The sequence below is a fragment of the Etheostoma spectabile genome, unplaced genomic scaffold (genome assembly GCF_008692095.1).
Source record: "Etheostoma spectabile isolate EspeVRDwgs_2016 unplaced genomic scaffold, UIUC_Espe_1.0 scaffold00003712, whole genome shotgun sequence".
Classification (NCBI taxonomy): Eukaryota; Metazoa; Chordata; class Actinopteri; order Perciformes; family Percidae; genus Etheostoma; species Etheostoma spectabile.
The window spans coordinates 3915-22110 of NW_022603064.1; the positions used below are offsets into that span (position 1 = coordinate 3915).

The following is an 18196-nucleotide window of genomic DNA, read 5'->3' on the forward strand; positions in this document are numbered from 1 at the left end:
ACTTGGAAACCACTAGTTTAATCATTAACAATGTGCTATATTTTAAAATGTTTTTTTTCCAATCTTTGAGATAGCTTTACACCTGCCACTAGGATGCACTGAAGCAACACCGAGCATAAATTAACAATCTAATACTATTAAAAAAGATAAAAGGCATCACTAATCCTTGAATTTTAAACCAGTTGAGGTTTATTTAATCAATGATGAATATTTATAGTCAAGAAGCAAGAATTCGGCAAGAAACTCAATTTGAGAACGTTTTCCCTTGCATTCAGTAGAATGTGCTCTATATAATCAATGATCTATATAATCATGATCAGTGATTATGGAGGCTCTGTCATTTGCCCCTACTGCCGTACCTCTACTTCCATTCTGTCAGGGTGCTGATGAAAATATTTCTGTGTTTTCTATAGTATAAATTTATCCTGGATTTAATTAGGCTTAGTATGCTAGGAGAATTTTACATTGTGATGACAGTCTTATCTTTGTTTTTACACTATAACGTTTTTGACAGGCAAACAAACCAGGATCAAAGAGGCAGCCAGCAACCAGTGTTACAAAACCTAAAGACTTCCTTGTCTCAGAAGAGGGCCCTAGACACACAAGATCACCACTGCAGTTCTGAGGATGAATCTCCACAATGTGTTCATGGGGTAAGGCATACTTTTTTCTTGAGCAGGTGGCTATGATGTTTACAACACCAAAAACTGGGGTGTCCTTCAGACATTTCATTAACAGGTCTTGACATGAGAAAAATTTGATAGAATGCTTTCGTCCTGTGAATCTAACATCTATTATGCATGTTTCTTTGTGTTAATTAATATGGTAGTTTGTCCATTTTTGTTTTTAAAAACTCGACTATAGTTAAGGCCAACGTACACTTCAGTGATATATCATTTTTTTTATAATTAAATATTGTAGTCTCTACAACTCAAATTTCAGGATATGATTAATCATTTTCCTACTTTTATATAAATGTTTTTCTTCAGGGAAAGCAAGCAAAGATTTACAAGGCAGCAAGACGTGTGCTTTTACCCCTGGCATCCAGTCCCAGTTCTGATGACGCCACATACATAGGGAGTCCACAACGGCATGACATTGTAAGTCATACTTCTTTCCTAGCTGAGAAAATTCTTGCTCTGTTGAATTGCTTCTCACAGCTCTTTTCTCTTTTCACTTTTTTCAGGACCATGCCTCAGATGAAGACTTATCCTCAGCCCAGAGAACGGCAAGTACATTTATATTGAATATTATATTATGATGATAAAATTATATCATATTGATTGAATATGTCAGGCAAAGGTCAGAGATCTTACACCCAGCTGCATGTAAAACTTTATCTCACAATTGTTACATATCGTATTTCTTCCAATAAACTCCTTTTGGCTGTCATGTGCATACCAACTAAGCATAATATATTTCATTTACTGTTATTTAATATATTTGACAATATAATCATTTTAAAAAACCTTTCATTAATGTTTTGTCCCACACGGATTAGAAGAGTGTCCTTTAAATACAGTATTTCCTTCAAGAAATAAAGTGTATATATAGAAGTAAAAAGCATGTACATGCCCATGTGTGTTTAAAAATATTATCATTAATAACAAATAAGGGCTAATAATAATAAAAAATGTATTTATATAGAACCTTTAGAACAGCATTTATTATAATTACAAGTGTGCACAGGATGGGATCACAGCTGTCAGATTGTCATTCACAGATCAATCAGTCACCATGACAGCTGGACAAACTGCAGTGTTTGTCTGTTGTGTTTATTGGGATTCAGAAAAATAAGCATAAAATAATCACAATCTATAACATACAAAATGAACACAACATTATATTTGCCACTGTTTCCTCCCACGATTCCTCACATCAGGTTCTGTGTTTAGTTCTGTGTCTGTGGTACCTTAATGAGGTTTAATGTGATTCTAATCTCTTTTTTTCTCTTTTCTGCCAGGTACTTCATTCTCCCTTGAAGAAGCTGACGGGTGATAAGACTGATCATGGCATGGCACCTAAAATGAATGAAATCATGTCAGCCCTTCATGGTTGGTGTTCAGATTGGAATTAGAGGGGCTGACATGTCAAAACACAGTATATTTATTAAACAGTGATTCAGGGTGTTTCCACATTATTGTCAGGTACTGAACTTAAGTAACATTACGTTGACTAACTAACAAACCAAATGTTTTCCCCCTTATTGTTACATTTACCTAGACCTGCCAGAAATGATTAAATTAATGAGGGAGTGTGTGGAGTGTGTCCGGGCATTGATGTCCTCGTTCGGGGGGACCCCTTCATCTGCAATGTCATCTTCTTCTGTGGACAGTGCAATTGAAATGGTATGTTATAATTGAGGGATGAACATATGTATTCATTACTTGATAGTTCATTCACAAAGTAATCTATGTTTGCATTATGGACCTTTTGTCTTTGGCAGCATCATCCTGTGTTGGTAATTAGGTCAGCAATATAATGATATAGTGATATAGTCACAAATCGGCCATATGAATTATCTTGCTGTCAGTGGGAACCTCAACAACACTGATCATAGCACTCCCTAGTGGTTTACAGGGCTCCAGACTAACTTTTTTACTAAGAGCACAGTGGCCGCTAACTGAAAATTTTAGGGGCGCAAGCAGAAATTTTAGGGGCGCACACTTTATATCGACTTGCATAGTAAATATTCACATTTCCTCTCAATAGCACTGTATTAATGATAAATACTTAGACAATAAATGCAGAAACTACAATGTTTAAAATTCACATTTACATTATGTTTCAGACTGGAGCAGAAAATTTCAGCAACAAAAAAAGTACTAGTAGTGTTTCCAAGTGAGGATTGAATTGAGCACATTATTGGTCATTCCATATAAGTAGGTGGACATAATCGGTCTAATATTTCCTCTCTTTCTCTCCCATATGCAGCACCCCTTGGCAGGCAGCACAGTGACAGTTTCAAAGAGGGCCTTCCTGCGGCTGAATAGATCTCGCATGACCATTTTTGCCCAGGAGCTGGCTGTCCTGGTATTCACAAAGGAGGGCCTTGCACAGTCCACCCTAACTGGAAAGTCTGGGAGGGGGGGGCCGCCAAAAACACAGCTTGATGTCGCCAAAGTGCAGGCTATTACAGGTATGTAATTGTCTGGAGTTGCATGCAGTCTATTTTAAAGCTTCTGTGATTTCTATTGCAGCTATATCACGCAGAAACAGACAACCAGTTATTATTAAATACATGTTGGATTATGTACTGGTAGCAATATTGGTATATCATACTGATACAATTTCTCAGACTTTCCTGATGTACTGTTTAAAAATGCTATGAATATGCTGCGTGACTTACTGTATCTCTTGTCTGTTCGGTTAACAGACGCTGTTCTTCTGGAGTTTCCACAGACAAGTGTCTCTGATGTGCGCACGGCCATCAGACGAAAGTGTAACAATGAGCAGTTCAGCCAAAAAAAAGGAACATAATGTGTGGTGTGCGTGTTTCTGTATGGTGCGAGGGGTTAAGGGTGCAATAATAAGGAATGTTGTTTTTCATTGTTCAATATTCCTGTGTTCTTTAAAGTTTATGTGCAATGTTATAATGGAAATGGTTAAAATCCATATGTAAATGTTTACACATTAAGAGATAGTACAAGTTGTTGTATTGTAATGTACTATAATTTGGACATGGTTCAATACATTAAAGTATATTTTTTCACCTGCATGGAAGTAGTCCCACAAGTCTTTCAGTCTTTAGTATACTGGGAATACATTTGCAAGAATGTGCAAGGTAGAAATTAATATAGCAAAGTAATGATAAAGTATATTGTCTTTTAACTACAAAGTATGCTTTTTTAGTAATTGGAATAAGCCAACAGTATAAATAAGTATATTATTACCACAGTAAGAATATATTAAAAGTATAAAGCTTATATATTTTTAAGACACTAACAACATTTTTTAAATGTAGTTATAATACAACCACAGTACACTTTAAGTAGACTAATAAAGCATATATTAGTACATATAAACTCATATACTTAAAGTATACAAAATATACTTTAAGTTGTTCCACTTTAGCACATAAAAGTACACTAAATACACTTCAAGTTGAGCTTTTCCACAATTTAATTACAATTAAAATACAATTAGTACAAAATTAGTTGTTCCAAAATAGCATGCTTCAAGTTAACTAATCATAAACACACTTGAAGTATAGTAGTGATTAGTGTGCCTTCAAGTACACAAAAGTATGCTAAATTTAAGTACACTTAGCACATTTATTTTTCAGCTGGGCAGCAAGGCGATTGATGGATGATTCTAGTTACTTCACCAAGTTCAGCCCATTGATACAGCTGTAAGAGATCACATTGGTTGGCTTCCAGCTGTGTAATAAATGTAGATGGCATTGGTGGGATTTGAACCCACACCTCCAGAGAGACTGGAGCCTTAACCCAGCGCCTTAGACCACTCAGCCACACTACATGCAAGCATTAGTTCTCCACATCGTGACAAACACAGGCACCGTAACTAACGGTATGCTTATAAATGTTATTGGAAAAGAAAACCTTCGTAAGGAAAAAGCCAATAGCTACATCCCCTGAAGATTTTCAGATTTTTTTTTTCTTTTTCCTGAGATAGACTTAGACTTATTTTTACCAATCCTTTGGGATGACTCCCACAAGGATATTGAAATATCACTGAATAAAAGAAGAAACCTGGGTAAAACATGTAATGTTAATGTTGTATATGGCTTCAAAACCTGTAAATGCAACTGCGGTGGATGGAAATCAAACCTGGGCAAAATGATTGCACTGCTATGGTATAAATCATAGTCGAAAAGTAACACACCTGCTGTCTTTCTAGTGGACAATACAACGTTCACTGCAAATCTTGTAACACAGTACTCCACAGTACCTATGAGATAACACAATATTGTTTGTGAAGGCACATCTGTGATTTGGTAAACCGTGAGGTGTCATTTGTTTGCTGCCACTCTTAAAGATCACCTTTCGTTGTTGGCAGGACTTGAACCTGCGAGGGGAGACCCCAATGGATTTCTAGTCCATCGCCTTAACCACTCGGCCACAACAACCTGAAAAGCAGCATTGTATATGTCTGCTCAAATGTTCATAAACTTTAAACAAATTGCAAATCGTAGTGCACTGCCTGTGTCTGTGGATCCTCGTGGAGGCAGCTTGATTGATTGATATGCTCCCTTATTTGTACCATAACAGAGATCTAATATTTTTTCCAATTGGGTTGGGCAAGTAACCTTTCTGGTTACTTTGTGACAAATAAAGCAAGTAACCACACAACGAAAACTACTGCTATGGAACCCAGGTCAACTGTTTGGAAGGCAGCTATGCTCACCACTATACCACCATTGCTGGACAAAGCAGACGGTGTCCTTAAAGTTTGGATTTTTCCTTTTTATTAAATTAACGCATTAAGATCAATTTCCAAAAGATAATTTTTTTAATTCCTCCTTTTAGTCATCTTCAGCATGGGTTCCTAAACGCATACATACAACTGTACGCATGTACTGTATACCTGCATCCATTTCAAAATATAGGCCAAGCAAGTACTTAAAAAAAAGAAACAGAGCCGTATTGACACAAAAAAAGAATTTTCCAGCAGAAAGCACCATTTTAAGGACACACAGTAGACCTACAATGAAATTGTAATTGCACTGCTTTGAAAATAGTAAGAACCTTCTTCACCACAAACCTGATGGTGCAGTACTTGATCCACATGATCCACTTGCTGTCCCTCTGGCTGTTCCTCTCTCTGTCCCATTTATGTTTTCTTCCACATCACTCTCTTTTTCATGCTCTTCACCCTCTTCTTCATCCTCCTCACCCACTTCTTCATCCTCCTCACCCTCTGGAATATCCCTCTCTGTGTCAGAGCCCTCACTTTCATCACACGTCCTCTCTCCAAACTCCCAAAACTCCTCTGGCTCTCCCTCTTCCTGCTCTTCAGTCCCTTGATTTGTTTCTCTCACTGCTGTTTTTCTCCCTTTTTGTTTACTAGGCTCTATATCGCTTCCTCGTTTCATGGTAAATATTAGAAGAAGATAAAACGTAGGGTATGCATTACATTTCCCTCCCTACTCAACACGGGCATAAAGCCTGTTGATTACTTTACACAAATGTAGCTATTTGTTATCTCAATGCAACACCAAAGAGGATGAAATTACGTTTTAACATCACAACATTGTGTAGACCTAGCAAGGAATGTGACATTTGGATTTTTACTTCTGCTTCGATGAGTTTGATAGATAGATAGATAGATAGATAGATAGATAGATAGATATTTATTGATCCAAAAAAAAGGGAAATTATAGTGTTACAGCAGCGTACAACAGACACACAGTACAGACTAAAAATATAAATGAAATATACGTACAATATACATGAAAAAATAATAATAATAGGATTAAAAGAACAAATATTTGAATATATACAGGATGGGGAAACAAACTACCTAAATAATATGCTGAAAAACACGATCAAGTTGTAAACATGTCAAGACCAGACATTTACTAACGTGATTTCACTCTCTGTGTGAGGAGCAACAGGAACACGGTTATGTGCAAGAACAACAAGTGAAAAGGAAAATCACATCTCCAAAGATAAATTTGCTAGATGTGACTCCCTGATGGTCTAGTGGCTAGGATTCGGTGCTCTCAGCGCCGTGGCCAGGGTTCAATTCCCAGTCAGGCAAGTGTCACGAATTGATAGATAAAGGAGTTTGAAAGACTGAGCTCCTGTTCTGAAACCATTTACAACAGAAATATTACATATTTTACCCAGGGTTCTTCTCTTATTCAATGATCTCAGAAGAGTAAAAAATTCAAAAAATATACAGGGGATGTAGCTCAGTGGTAGAGTGCATGCTTCGCATGTATGAGGCCCCGGGTTCAATCCCCGGCATTTCCAACTAGTGTTATCGTCAAGTCTCTCAAAGAGCTGCAGAAGCTCTCATTCTGAAAGAGAAAACTATTAAAAGGCAATCTCCTTGTGTTCATGGTGATTAATGCAAAAGTCAGTCTTAATGACCAGATGTGTTGCAAGATTTACAGTGAACAGTTGCATCGCCCAGTGATGGTGGTTTAGTTGTCAGCATAGCTGCCTTCCAAGCAGTTGACTGCTGTTGGAGTCTCAGCCATCGCAGTAGCTTTCTTTGAGTGATGTTAGTTTTTAACGATGATTTATACCATAGCAGTGCAAGCATTTTGCCCAGGTTTGATTTCCAGCCACTACCAGATTTTGAAGCAATATACAACATTAACTTTACATATTCCACCCAGGTTTCTTCTCTCATTCAGTGATCTCACCAAAAAGTCAAAAGAATCTGAAAATCTTCAGGGGCTGTGGCTCAGTGATAGAGCCCATTTTGAGTCTCAATGCCCAGATGTGTTACAAGATTTTCAGTGAACATTGCATTGTCCAGCGATGGTGGTATAGTGGTGAGCATAGCTGCCTTCCAAGCAGTTGACCTGGGTTTGATTCCCTGCCATCGCAGTAGTTTTCATTGTGTGGTAACTTGCTTTATTTTTGAAGATTAACCAGAAATTTACTCACCCAACCCGATTTGATAAAATATTAGATCTCTGTTATGGTACAAATAAGGGAGCATATCAATCAATCAAGCTGCCTCCACGAGGATCCACAGACACAGGCAGTGCACTACGATTTGCACTTCGACCGTGTCTGGTAACTACTACTAACCTGTTGAAAAGTTTATCAACAGTGCAGAAAGCAGCAGAAAGGCAACAGGTGTGTTACTTTTCGACTATGATTAATACCATAGCAGTGCAATCATTTTGCCCAGGTTTGATTTCCAGCCACCGCAGTTACATTTACAGGTTTTGAAGCCATATACAAAATTAACATTACATGTGTTACCCAGTTTTCTTCATCCCAAAAGGATTAATAAAGTTTGTGTTACTCCTTAATAAGTAGGCCTAATGTTTTTTTATTATAGCTTACATTGGTTTCATAACCTTCTCAATTAGTCTCACATCCCTGGACCAATAACGTGGCCTATATACAGTACGTATATAATGTAGTTTACATTCATCACACCGGGAACACCACAATGCTTCTTAATCTTTTTATTTTGGTGCGGTCACTTAGAATAAAACATGTATATTGTTTTACATATGCTCACAGCGTGTATTGAAGTCACTTACTTCTTTTTCTAGTTGTTGTCCCTTTCTGATTGTTCTGTATGAACAATAATTATACAAAGAATTAGATATAGCTTATAGAGATTTGTGCGTATGCTTGTAAAACATGTTCTCGCGTTGTGAATCGATACCATGATCTATTTAAGAAAGCCGTGAAAGTGCACTTATCCCAGCTATCTACACCTGGCTTGACATAGCTTCACCTGTTCATCCTGGCTCAGCAAACGTGCAACCGATTAAGCCGCGATGAGCAGATCACACTAAGTCAAGCTGCGCTTTTTCATTTATTCTGGATATCTTTATTCTACTTTCGTGCAACAGGCCCCTGGTTGCTTACACGTTGACTGTTCCCATTGGAGTTTTAAAAAAGGCAGTGATTTTAGCTTTGATTTACTCATCAGCTCTTTTTTTAAGTGATTTTAGACCTGGAACGAGCCCTCTTTTATTTCCTGTAGAGGTCCAAGTGGGAACGAGTGCAAAGAAGAGTGATGAAGAAGCCAAACGAGAAAAGAGGGAGAGGAGTGCCGGACCTGTTATTGTTTTTAGGGAGCAGATTTACAGCTATACACTTTGCCGCCATCAAAGATGCCATTTGGACCTCCAGAAACTTGCTGGTAAGAAAGCACAAGCAGAACCCCCCTTGTTTTGATTACTTGAGGTATTTCATTGAAGTCTTTGGTCTTGGACAGTTACCTTTCAATCTAAAACTGTATATCCTATTGTCTCTGGAACAATAGTTGGCAGTTGGAGGAGTAATGGCTCTTTACAGTGAATATGCAAAAGAAGATGTTCACAAATTCAGCCCAGGTAAATGCTCAGCCCATATTCACACAGACCTAAACCTACTTACTTGTTGCTGGTTACAATATTCTAATAATCATCAATGACAAAGAAAAATGACAACATGTGATAACATTTTTTAATAAAGTATTAGCAGTTTTTAATAAGTTATTGGCTTTTTCTTTGCAAAGGTTTTTTTTCCAATAACATTAACAAGCCGGTGCCGGTGTTTGTCACGATGTAGAGTGCTGCTGCTTGCAGGTAGTGTGGCCGAGTGGTCTAAGGCGCTAGATTAAGGCTCCAGTCTCTCTGGAGGCGTGGGTTCAAATCCCATCACTGCCATTTGCATATATTACATAGCTGAAAGCCGAACAATGTGATGACTTAGAGCTGTGTCATTTGGGCTGAACTTGGTGAAGTAACTAGAATCATCTATCAATCACCTTGCTGAGCTTGTTAACCTGAGGTTAAATGAATGGTGAAACCTTCCTTTCCAGCACTTTGCGGTAGAAAATCAACAAATACTTGTGATAATTAATTGTGATCTCCATATTGATCAATCAATTTGGCCATAATCGTGCAGCCCAAAGAGATCTAATGTTTTATCAAACCAGGTTGGTAAAGTAACCTTTCTGCTGACTTCTTGTAAAAAAAAGCAAGCAACATCACTCAAAGAAAGCTACTGCGATGGCTGGGAATCGAACCCACGTCAACTGCTTGGAAGGCAGCTATGCTCACCCCTATACCACCACCACTGGGCTATACAATGTTCACTTCAAATCTTGTAATACATCTGGGCATTGAGACTGAAAGTGCACTCTATCACTGAGCTACAGCCCCTGATGTTTCAGAAATTCCCTCCATGGGGTCCTGTGTTATCACATTCACAAGAATGGGAAGTGTGTGTGTATATGCTAGCTTCCTTGGGGAGGCAATAGCTGACTGATGATGTATCAGTCATTTTGCTGGTGGTTTCTTGGTCACAGCAACAAGCTTGATCATTGACATACAGTTGCACGGCACGTACCACAAAACTGTTGGTTTGCGCCTTATGTATTTGCTTGTATTACATCAAGTGACCTGAATACCAATGACGGTAAAGATTTATATGTACATGGTTTGCAGAACTGTACCTTCTAAGTGAGGTAAGGCCACTTGGGTTATCTTTGGGCTGCTCTATGGTCTTCTGCAGAAGGATAAATCCCAGAGTTGGCTCTCTCCAGGCTGTTTAAGAAGCAATCGTCCCTGGGTGGACTTGAACCACCATCCTTTCGGTTAACAGCCGACTGCGCTGACCTGTTGCGCCACAGGGACTGCGATGATGATTTATGAGCGGGAGCTCGATCTTTAAGTAACTCAAGGTTGGTTCCACAAGTTGTTAAGTTGTGGGTTCAACTCCCGGTATGAGAATTTTCAGCTGGCAAAGACAAACTCTAGTCCTGCATGAATAAAAACTGTCCTTCTCTACTTCATCTGAATGTTGCCGATGCAGGTTCTCCCAGCAAACAACCTGCTCTAACTCCATGTTATCTGCCATTGGTCCAGGGTTTTCCTTACTATTAGAAGTCTTCAGGAGTAGCACCCAAGACCTTTTTGGCACCACTTAAGCCAAATGAACGTAAAATCAAACTAACTGAAAGCTTTCTCAGATCTACTGATTGTAGTCACCAGAGGACTCCTTAATAATGTGTGTAAAGGTTATTTAGGCAGAATCCAGACTGCTAGACCATATGGGACTGACATGTTGAATAATAACAGTGATTTTATGAATACATCCATAGATATGCCAGGAACAGGGCACATAAATACATACATCACTTGTTGATAAAACACAGCAAAAAGTCCAGTCTGGCAGTAAGGATTCAAGTTTTCACCGCCACCGTGTCTAATTATAGTTTTATGATGTTTGATTATAGAGATGCATATCATGTCTAGTTATTAGCATTATATGGTTTTTGACACATGCTTATCAGGGCATAGGGCAACTACAGCTCTGATTATACAGTACTGATTACTTGTTTTTATCTGTTTTAACTATTACCGGACAGCGGGGGCACGGAGCAGAGCAGAGCGGCCGTTAGGGAGGAATCCTCCTCCGTGTTCAGCTCCATTTTGAACTGGCGGTAAAAAACTTAACGTCGGAACTTTATGACGAATAGAGATGTTGACAGGTTGATTTCTGTTAAGAACAAACACAACTATAGTCAATAGAAAAAGAAAATATATATGAAAAGCCGTCTTGGTTCATCTTTCCACTGTTCCTCCAATCACCACTCTGGTCTGGTTGGAAACTAAAGGATCTAAACAAAAAAGATGTTCCTCTTTAACTAAAAGGTCTATCTCTGTAGGGATCCATCCCATAATGTTGTCACACACTTAGAATAATAATCAGAGTCTGTCAGCAGCAACAACACAACCTTTAGTGGACGCTGACTTTACCTTTAAATTAGGAGTTTAAACAGAGACACAACAGGAAGAATAAATCCATCAAATCAAGTCCCCAATAATCAGCATGTGGCCTTGTTTTATTTCAGGTAGTCAGCATGGAGCTGTTCCACATTCCCAGACATTTAAAACAAGTCAATCATTGGCGTTATTCTGCGAGTCAGATGAATAAATCAGCTGTTTGCTATTTGAGCTGCTCTGTTTCCTGCTGCTCCGTCATTCTTTAGTGTCCTCTGGAAACAGGTTGTTGTCCTTTATGTTTCTTTTGGATGACATCATCAGTGTCTTTGCTTTAGTCTGAAGAAACTCCAACAGATTTAAAACCACATGCAGTCACAGAAAATACAAACAGGGAATAGAAAATGTCAGACAAAGAATATGAAATGAAAAGTCCCCAAAGTAGGAAAATATAAAGTTAATCTACCAAACAACAATAACTGGAGAGCATCCAATTAAACATGGCCAACTTCTAGTATGTCGGTAATGAAGAGAGGAATGTTTGGACATATTACAGATTTATTTTATTTTTATTTAACCTTTATTTAACCAGGAACAATCTCATTGAGCTACAGTAACTCTATTTCCAGGGAGTCCTGCCAAGACAGGCGGCAATATGTTTCATAATACATAAAAGACAGGACAATGGTTCCATACTACATCACAAATCTCTATAGATACTACAACACAAACAAGACATTACACTTAACTTAAGCTAGTGCATACATCCAACTTAAAAACAGGTTCCACTGAGATTTGAACTCAGATCACTGGATTCAGAGTCCAGAGTGCTAACCATTACACCATGGAACCTTTAAAAGCATTGCTCATGTTTGCTTGGCAGTTTCGTTCATAATATCCACATGTATGATGTTGAAGGCACACAACAATCACAATGAAGCAACAATTACTGGCCAACTTAAGTCCTTTAGTTAGCTAAGTGTTTAGAGGATGTGGGAAAAAGCAAGTCAAGAACAGAATTTAAAAGACTTGCCACAGACAGTGAACACAGCAGTAGATATGTCTACTGTGTACAAACACATGGTAACTTTACATCTGTAGACAATAAAGATGCTCAAAAAACGCTCTACTTGCCGTTGATTTTCTTGCGCTTATTCATGTCCTCTTAAATACAAAGAACTGCTATGTGTTTTATTCCCAATATCATGTCTCAGACATTAGTTCCAGATGAAAACACTAGTTGTCAGAAGTGGGATTTGAACCCACGCCTCCAGTGGAGACTGCGACCTGAACGCAGCGCCTTGGACCACTCGGCCATCCTGACTGCTCCAGCAGATTTTGGGTGGCAATGTGCTTGACAATGGCAATACACTGCACGGGATGTGAAGGGAATGTGCAATACAGACCAAATCCTATGGTGGGAATCAAGATCCACCAATGTTTCTGTCCACAATGTCCACCTGAATCACACAGAAAGGGTTGGACACAGTGACCACTCCCCCACCCATATCTGTCAGTTGAAAGCTGTGGAGAAAGGGGGGTTCCAAAGCTAAACGACGTAGAGTAGAAAATCAACAAATAATTGTGATAATTAATCGTGATCTCCATATTGATCAATCATTTTGGTCATAATCACGCAGCCCAAAGAGATCTAATGTTTTATCAAACCAGGTTGGGCAAGTAACCTTTCTGCTGACTTCTTGTAAAAAAAAGCAAGTAACATCACTCAAAGAAAACTACTGTGATGGCTGGGAATCAAACCCAGGTCAAGTGCTTGGAAGGCAGCTATGCTCACCACTATACCACAATCCCTGGACAATACAATGTCTACTTCAAATCTTGTAATACATCTGGGCATTGAGACTGAAAGTGTGCTCTATCACTGAGCTACAGGCCCAGTCAGAAAATCCCTCCAGGGGATCCTGTGTTATCACATTTCCAATAATGGGAAGTGTGTGTGCGTATGCTAGCTTCCTTCGATAGCTCAGTTGGCAGAGCGGAGGACTGTAGAGGCGTCCTTAGGTCGCTGGTTCAAATCCTGCTTGAAGGAACAGTCTTTTCCAGTGTTTCCTTTTAGGGATCAATAAAGAATACCTGATTCTGATGTAGAGATGGACAGACGACCCAAAATCATGATACTTCTTGCCTAGACATAACAAGAAACAAAAAGAAAGATTTGAAGGAGATAGAGTTAAAGAACTTTTTTTCAGGACATTTTGTCGTTCAATATGGCAGGCATTCATATGGCTGTGCATCCAGGGCCAAATGTTTTACCATTTCATCCACTACGGGCCACTAAGGAAACATGGGACTGTGAACGCTTGTTACCCATAGCAACGACAGGTAACAACAAGTGGAAGTACTTCTCTCTTTTCGTATAATCGCCACTATACGGCCCAGTTTAATCTCGGTAAATTTTGCAGAAATCCTGCAAACAGCTACGATGACTGTTTATCTGTGGGGATTTAAAATCTATCTGTCAACCCCGTCTGGCCCGTATTGGATGGAATGATGTCAATTTGCGCTTTTTATCTGTAACACATAAAAATCTGGATGCAACAAAGAACCATTTTCTCCTGTTCTGTACACAACCCAAAGTTTAAAAAAAAAGAAAATATAACTTTCACCGAATCCCTCAGTTAAATCACAGCAAATTTACATGTGTTGACAATAAAGATGCTCACAAAACGCTGTACTTTCAATTGCGTTTCTCGTGCACATTCATGTCCTCTTGAATACAAAGAACTGCCAAGTTCTTTATTGCCAATATCATCTCTCAGATATTAGTTCCAAATGAAAACAATTACTGTCAGAAGTGGGATTTGAACCCACGCCTCCAGTGGAGACTGCGACCTGAACGCAGCGCCTTAGACCGCTCGGCCATCCTGACTGATCTAACAGATAACCCGTAGGACCTGTCTCAAAAATTATGATATAGTAAATTAAACGTCATGAAATGGTAGTTTCTCAGTCATCCATGTCATAGTTAACAAGGGAAGGTTTCTCAACTGTCAGCCCAAATATATGGGCGTTCATGGAGACATGGAAGAAAGTCACCAGGGTGGCAATGTGCTTGACAATGGCAATACATTGCACGGGATGTGAAGGGAATGTGCAATACAGGCCAAATCCTATGGTGGGAATCAAGATCCACCAATGTTTCTGTCAACAATGTCCACCTGAGTCCACAAATATACCTGACAGATGGGAAATAAACTGATAATTGTCTTTGTGCTCTAAACATGTCAAATATTGCCGTACAATGCCCACATTGAGTCCAGATGTGTCCATTTTGGTTCCTGATCCATGCTATTACCCCAAAAGTCCATAACTAGGCCGAGGGCAACTGGACTTGGTAAAAGGTCCTCCGCAGATGTTTTGTCTCTCATCCAAGAGACTTCTTTAGTTTTTTTACATTACTTTTTATGAATTTTTGACATACTATACTATGACTTTTCATGACTTTTTATGAAATTTTTCAACATCTTATACTATGCCTTTTTATGCCTTTTTATGAATTTTTGTCATACTTATATACTATGACTTATGAATTTTTTGACATACTCAAAAATGAATATTTATGACATTTTATGAATTTTTGTCATACTATACTATGACTTACGATTTTTTTCAACATACTATGACTTTTTTTTAAAAGGGGAATTAGCTCAAATGGTAGAGCGCTTGCTTAGCATGCGAGAGGTAGTGGGATCAATGCCCGCATTCTCCAGAGGACTTTGGATTCTTCTTGTTTTACAACACTTTAAATTTGGACTTGTTACGACATACTACACTACGACTTTTTTTAACCCAGGTTTCAAGAAAGTAAAAAAAAATCAGACAAACTTCAGGGGATAAAGCTCAGTGGTCGAATGCATGCTTTGAATTTATAAGGACCTGGGTTCAGTCCCTGGCGTCTCCATCAGGTGTTATGGTCCAGTCTGTAAAAGAGCTTTAGACGATCTTACTCTGACGGATGAAATGAAATAATGCAACAAGTGTAACAAAGGCAATAAAGTGGAAGATTAACTTAATAAGTGTCTGATGACTCTGTGCACTTTAACCATGTCCAGCTTTACTCAGCAACTGAGACGGATTTGAACAAATTTGTATAGCACAGCGTTGTGCATCCTTGCATGTATGGTACTTAATGCAAAAATCAGTCTCAATGCCCAGATGTGTTGCAAGATTTGTCTTGATTTGATCTATCTCAGAAAAAAGTCAAAAAAATCTGAAAATCTTCAGGGGATGTAGCTCAGTGTTAGGAAGCATGCGTTACCTGTATGAGGACCTGACATCTCCAGCAGGTATTATGGTAGAGTCTTTAAAAGAGCTGCAGAAGATATTACCTCCTGTGGTAATCTGACTGGTAGGGTTATAGAACGTAGTGGTAGACTAAGACCTCCTGTCACACAAACTAAGCAGTATGCTCTCTCTTTTATACCTCAGACTATCAGACAGGACCACAAGCACTTTAGATGTACATGTTTTACAGTTTCTTTTTTACTGTATTTATGTACTTGTACTGTAGTATATATATATATTCTATTACACTCCAGTTTTTTTGGTTGTTACAGCGGGTATGAGCACTGTAGCTTCCATTTTTATGGATGAAATTAACTTGACACACCGTTAAGTTTACTTTTCAGCAGCTGGAGACATTTCACTTCAGACACTTGCATCAACAGACTGGAAATGGCCTTACTGCTGATACAAAGCACAGGAATGAGCAGAGGATGGTTTCGATCCATCGACCTCTGGGTTATGGGCCCAGCACGCACTCTGCTCTGCTGTTCAAGTTCAGGGGCTGGAGAATTTGTTATTCACATTTTGAGGTAATGTTTGGGATCCTGTGGCTTTAGAGCACCTTTAAAGCAGGTCAGGTGTTAAGAGGACATAGTTCTCACTTCAAACCATAAGTCTGATTTCACTGGGGATTGAACCCAGGACCTTCTGCGTGTAAAGCAGATGTGATAACTACTACACCATGGAACCTCTGACGTACTATCATCTTTAACATAATTGTAACAATACATTAAAAATAATGGCTGGAGGTGAGGTTCTGAAAAGACATGGGCTCATATTTCATTATTTGCATTCAATTCTTTCTAAAGACTTTTCAAATGACAATTGCCAGGTGGTACCAAATACATAGTTCTTACTTTAAAGCATAAGACTTGTTACACTGGGGATTGAACCCAGGACCTTCTGCGTGTAAAGCCAACGTGATAACTATTACACTATGGAAACTCTGTAATACTGTTATCTTTACCATAATCAGAACCAAACTGTAAATAAAATGGATGGATATCAGGTTCTAAGAAGTGAAACCAATGCAAAAGCACTGAAGAAGTCTTTCAGATAGACGATATGTCTTTGGAGCAAGTTTTTTTTGATTGTTAAGTGTCGTTCACTCCCCTTTTTAAGACGATAACAGGACATAGTTCTTACTTTAAACCTTAAATTTGGTTCCACTGGGGATTGAACCCAGGACCTTCTGCGTGTAAAGCAGACATGATAACTACTACACTACGGATCCTTTGTGATATATATCTTTACATAATCTGAATATAAATGTGACCTTAACCATAGACTGTAGAATTAGCTGTATTGTAGCTCCGGTTCAGAAAACAATGCAAAGGTGAACGAAGTGAAGTGAGGTTTCTTTTCAACACTGTAGCCTGGCTGACGGATGGTCACAGGCTTGGATTGTGGTGGTACCTGAGTAGTGGATGCAGCTGCTGCCGTGGTCCTGCTGGACGCCCTGCACTATAACTGCCACTAATATTAGTAATAGTTCTATTACCTTTACTGCTGCCATAATTACCACCGGCCATCTTTTCAATCCATTCTCTCTCTTTCTCTCTCTCTCTCTCTCTCTCTCTGTCTCTCTCTCTCTCACCCTCTCCCCCAACTGTTTGTGTCAGATGACTGCCCACCATGAGCCAGTTTTAGTCTGAGGTTTCTGCCTGTTAAAAAGACATTTTTCCTAATAAATGTAACAACAAATGCATGCTCTTTTGGGAAATGTTGGGTTTCTGTCATTTACACAGTGTGGTCTTTTTGGTGAGATCACTGAATAAGAGAAGAAACCTGGGTGGAATATGTCATGTTAATGTTGTATATGGCTTCAAAACCTGGTGGTGGCTGGAAATCAAACCACTGCTATGGTATAAAACAAAGTTAAAAAGTAACATCACTCAAAGAAAGCTACTGCGATGGCTGGGAATCCAACACCGGTCATTTGCTTGGAAGGTAGCTATGCTCACCACTATACCACCATCACTGGACAATGCAATGTTGACTGCAAATCTTGCAACACATCTGGTCATTGAGACTGATTTTTGCATTAAGTACCATAAACACAAGGAGGTCACTACAACCCACAACACTGTGCTATACATGCTCAAATCCTTCTCAGTTGTTGAGTAAAGCAGGACATGGGTAAAGTGCAGAGTTTGTAGAGACTTGTTAAGTTTAACATCCACTTTATTGTTTTTTAAGTCCTGCTGCATTATTTCCATTTTCAGAATAAGAGCTCTTCTAGCTTTTTTACAGTCAGGACAACAACACTAGTTGGAGATGCCGGGGATTGAACCCGGGGCCTCATACATGCAAAGCATGCGCTCTACCACTGAGCTACATCCCCTGAATGCTCACTGATCTGTTGTGATATTTGTGTGCCTTCAATAGCACACATGTGGAAATTATGAAAGAAACTGCAAAGCAAACACTAGCAACACCTTTAAAGGTTCCATGGTGTAATGGTTAGCACTCTGGACTCTGAATCCAGCGATCTGAGTTCAAATCTCAGTGGAACCT

The 18196-nt window shown here is 38.9% G+C and overlaps 1 protein-coding gene and 11 non-coding genes across 12 annotated transcripts; 4 read left to right on the forward strand and 8 right to left on the reverse strand.

Annotated features, from left to right (window-relative positions):
* The first annotated feature begins 312 nt into the window (after positions 1-312).
* Positions 313-3544, forward strand: LOC116676763 (uncharacterized). Its single transcript, XM_032507667.1, has 8 exons — positions 313-380; positions 515-653; positions 990-1100; positions 1187-1228; positions 1964-2054; positions 2224-2348; positions 2935-3139; positions 3377-3544. The coding sequence occupies exons 1-8, from the start codon at positions 313-315 to the stop codon at positions 3478-3480; spliced, it is 885 nt and encodes a 294-aa protein (XP_032363558.1). The 3' UTR covers positions 3481-3544.
* A 1463-nt stretch (positions 3545-5007) lies between these two features.
* On the reverse strand, positions 5008-5089 carry trnas-aga (transfer RNA serine (anticodon AGA)). The gene has a single exon. It is a non-coding gene; the product is annotated as a tRNA-Ser (tRNA).
* A 1777-nt stretch (positions 5090-6866) lies between these two features.
* Positions 6867-6938, forward strand: trnaa-cgc (transfer RNA alanine (anticodon CGC)). The gene has a single exon. It is a non-coding gene; the product is annotated as a tRNA-Ala (tRNA).
* Positions 6939-9231: 2293 nt separating this feature from the next.
* trnal-aag (transfer RNA leucine (anticodon AAG)) lies at positions 9232-9313 on the forward strand. The gene has a single exon. It is a non-coding gene; the product is annotated as a tRNA-Leu (tRNA).
* Positions 9314-10211: 898 nt separating this feature from the next.
* Positions 10212-10285, reverse strand: trnan-guu (transfer RNA asparagine (anticodon GUU)). Its single transcript has one exon. It is a non-coding gene; the product is annotated as a tRNA-Asn (tRNA).
* A 1869-nt stretch (positions 10286-12154) lies between these two features.
* On the reverse strand, positions 12155-12226 carry trnaq-cug (transfer RNA glutamine (anticodon CUG)). The gene has a single exon. It is a non-coding gene; the product is annotated as a tRNA-Gln (tRNA).
* A 389-nt stretch (positions 12227-12615) lies between these two features.
* On the reverse strand, positions 12616-12698 carry trnal-cag (transfer RNA leucine (anticodon CAG)). Its single transcript has one exon. It is a non-coding gene; the product is annotated as a tRNA-Leu (tRNA).
* Positions 12699-14181: 1483 nt separating this feature from the next.
* On the reverse strand, positions 14182-14264 carry trnal-cag (transfer RNA leucine (anticodon CAG)). The gene has a single exon. It is a non-coding gene; the product is annotated as a tRNA-Leu (tRNA).
* A 2032-nt stretch (positions 14265-16296) lies between these two features.
* trnav-uac (transfer RNA valine (anticodon UAC)) lies at positions 16297-16369 on the reverse strand. Its single transcript has one exon. It is a non-coding gene; the product is annotated as a tRNA-Val (tRNA).
* A 471-nt stretch (positions 16370-16840) lies between these two features.
* On the reverse strand, positions 16841-16913 carry trnav-uac (transfer RNA valine (anticodon UAC)). The gene has a single exon. It is a non-coding gene; the product is annotated as a tRNA-Val (tRNA).
* Positions 16914-17951: 1038 nt separating this feature from the next.
* trnaa-ugc (transfer RNA alanine (anticodon UGC)) lies at positions 17952-18023 on the reverse strand. The gene has a single exon. It is a non-coding gene; the product is annotated as a tRNA-Ala (tRNA).
* A 101-nt stretch (positions 18024-18124) lies between these two features.
* On the forward strand, positions 18125-18196 carry trnaq-cug (transfer RNA glutamine (anticodon CUG)). Its single transcript has one exon. It is a non-coding gene; the product is annotated as a tRNA-Gln (tRNA).

What these genes read in the sequence shown, in the direction of transcription:
- LOC116676763 (XM_032507667.1), top strand. Translation starts at nt 313, where the DNA reads ATGATCAGTGATTATGGAGGCTCTGTCATTTGCCCCTACTGCCGTACC. An exon ending in GTCCACAACGGCATGACATT is followed by an intron (nt 1,101 to 1,186) that starts GTAAGTCATACT and finishes CACTTTTTTCAG; the next exon opens with GACCATGCCTCAGATGAAGA. An exon ending in CAAAGTGCAGGCTATTACAG is followed by an intron (nt 3,140 to 3,376) that starts GTATGTAATTGT and finishes TTCGGTTAACAG; the next exon opens with ACGCTGTTCTTCTGGAGTTT.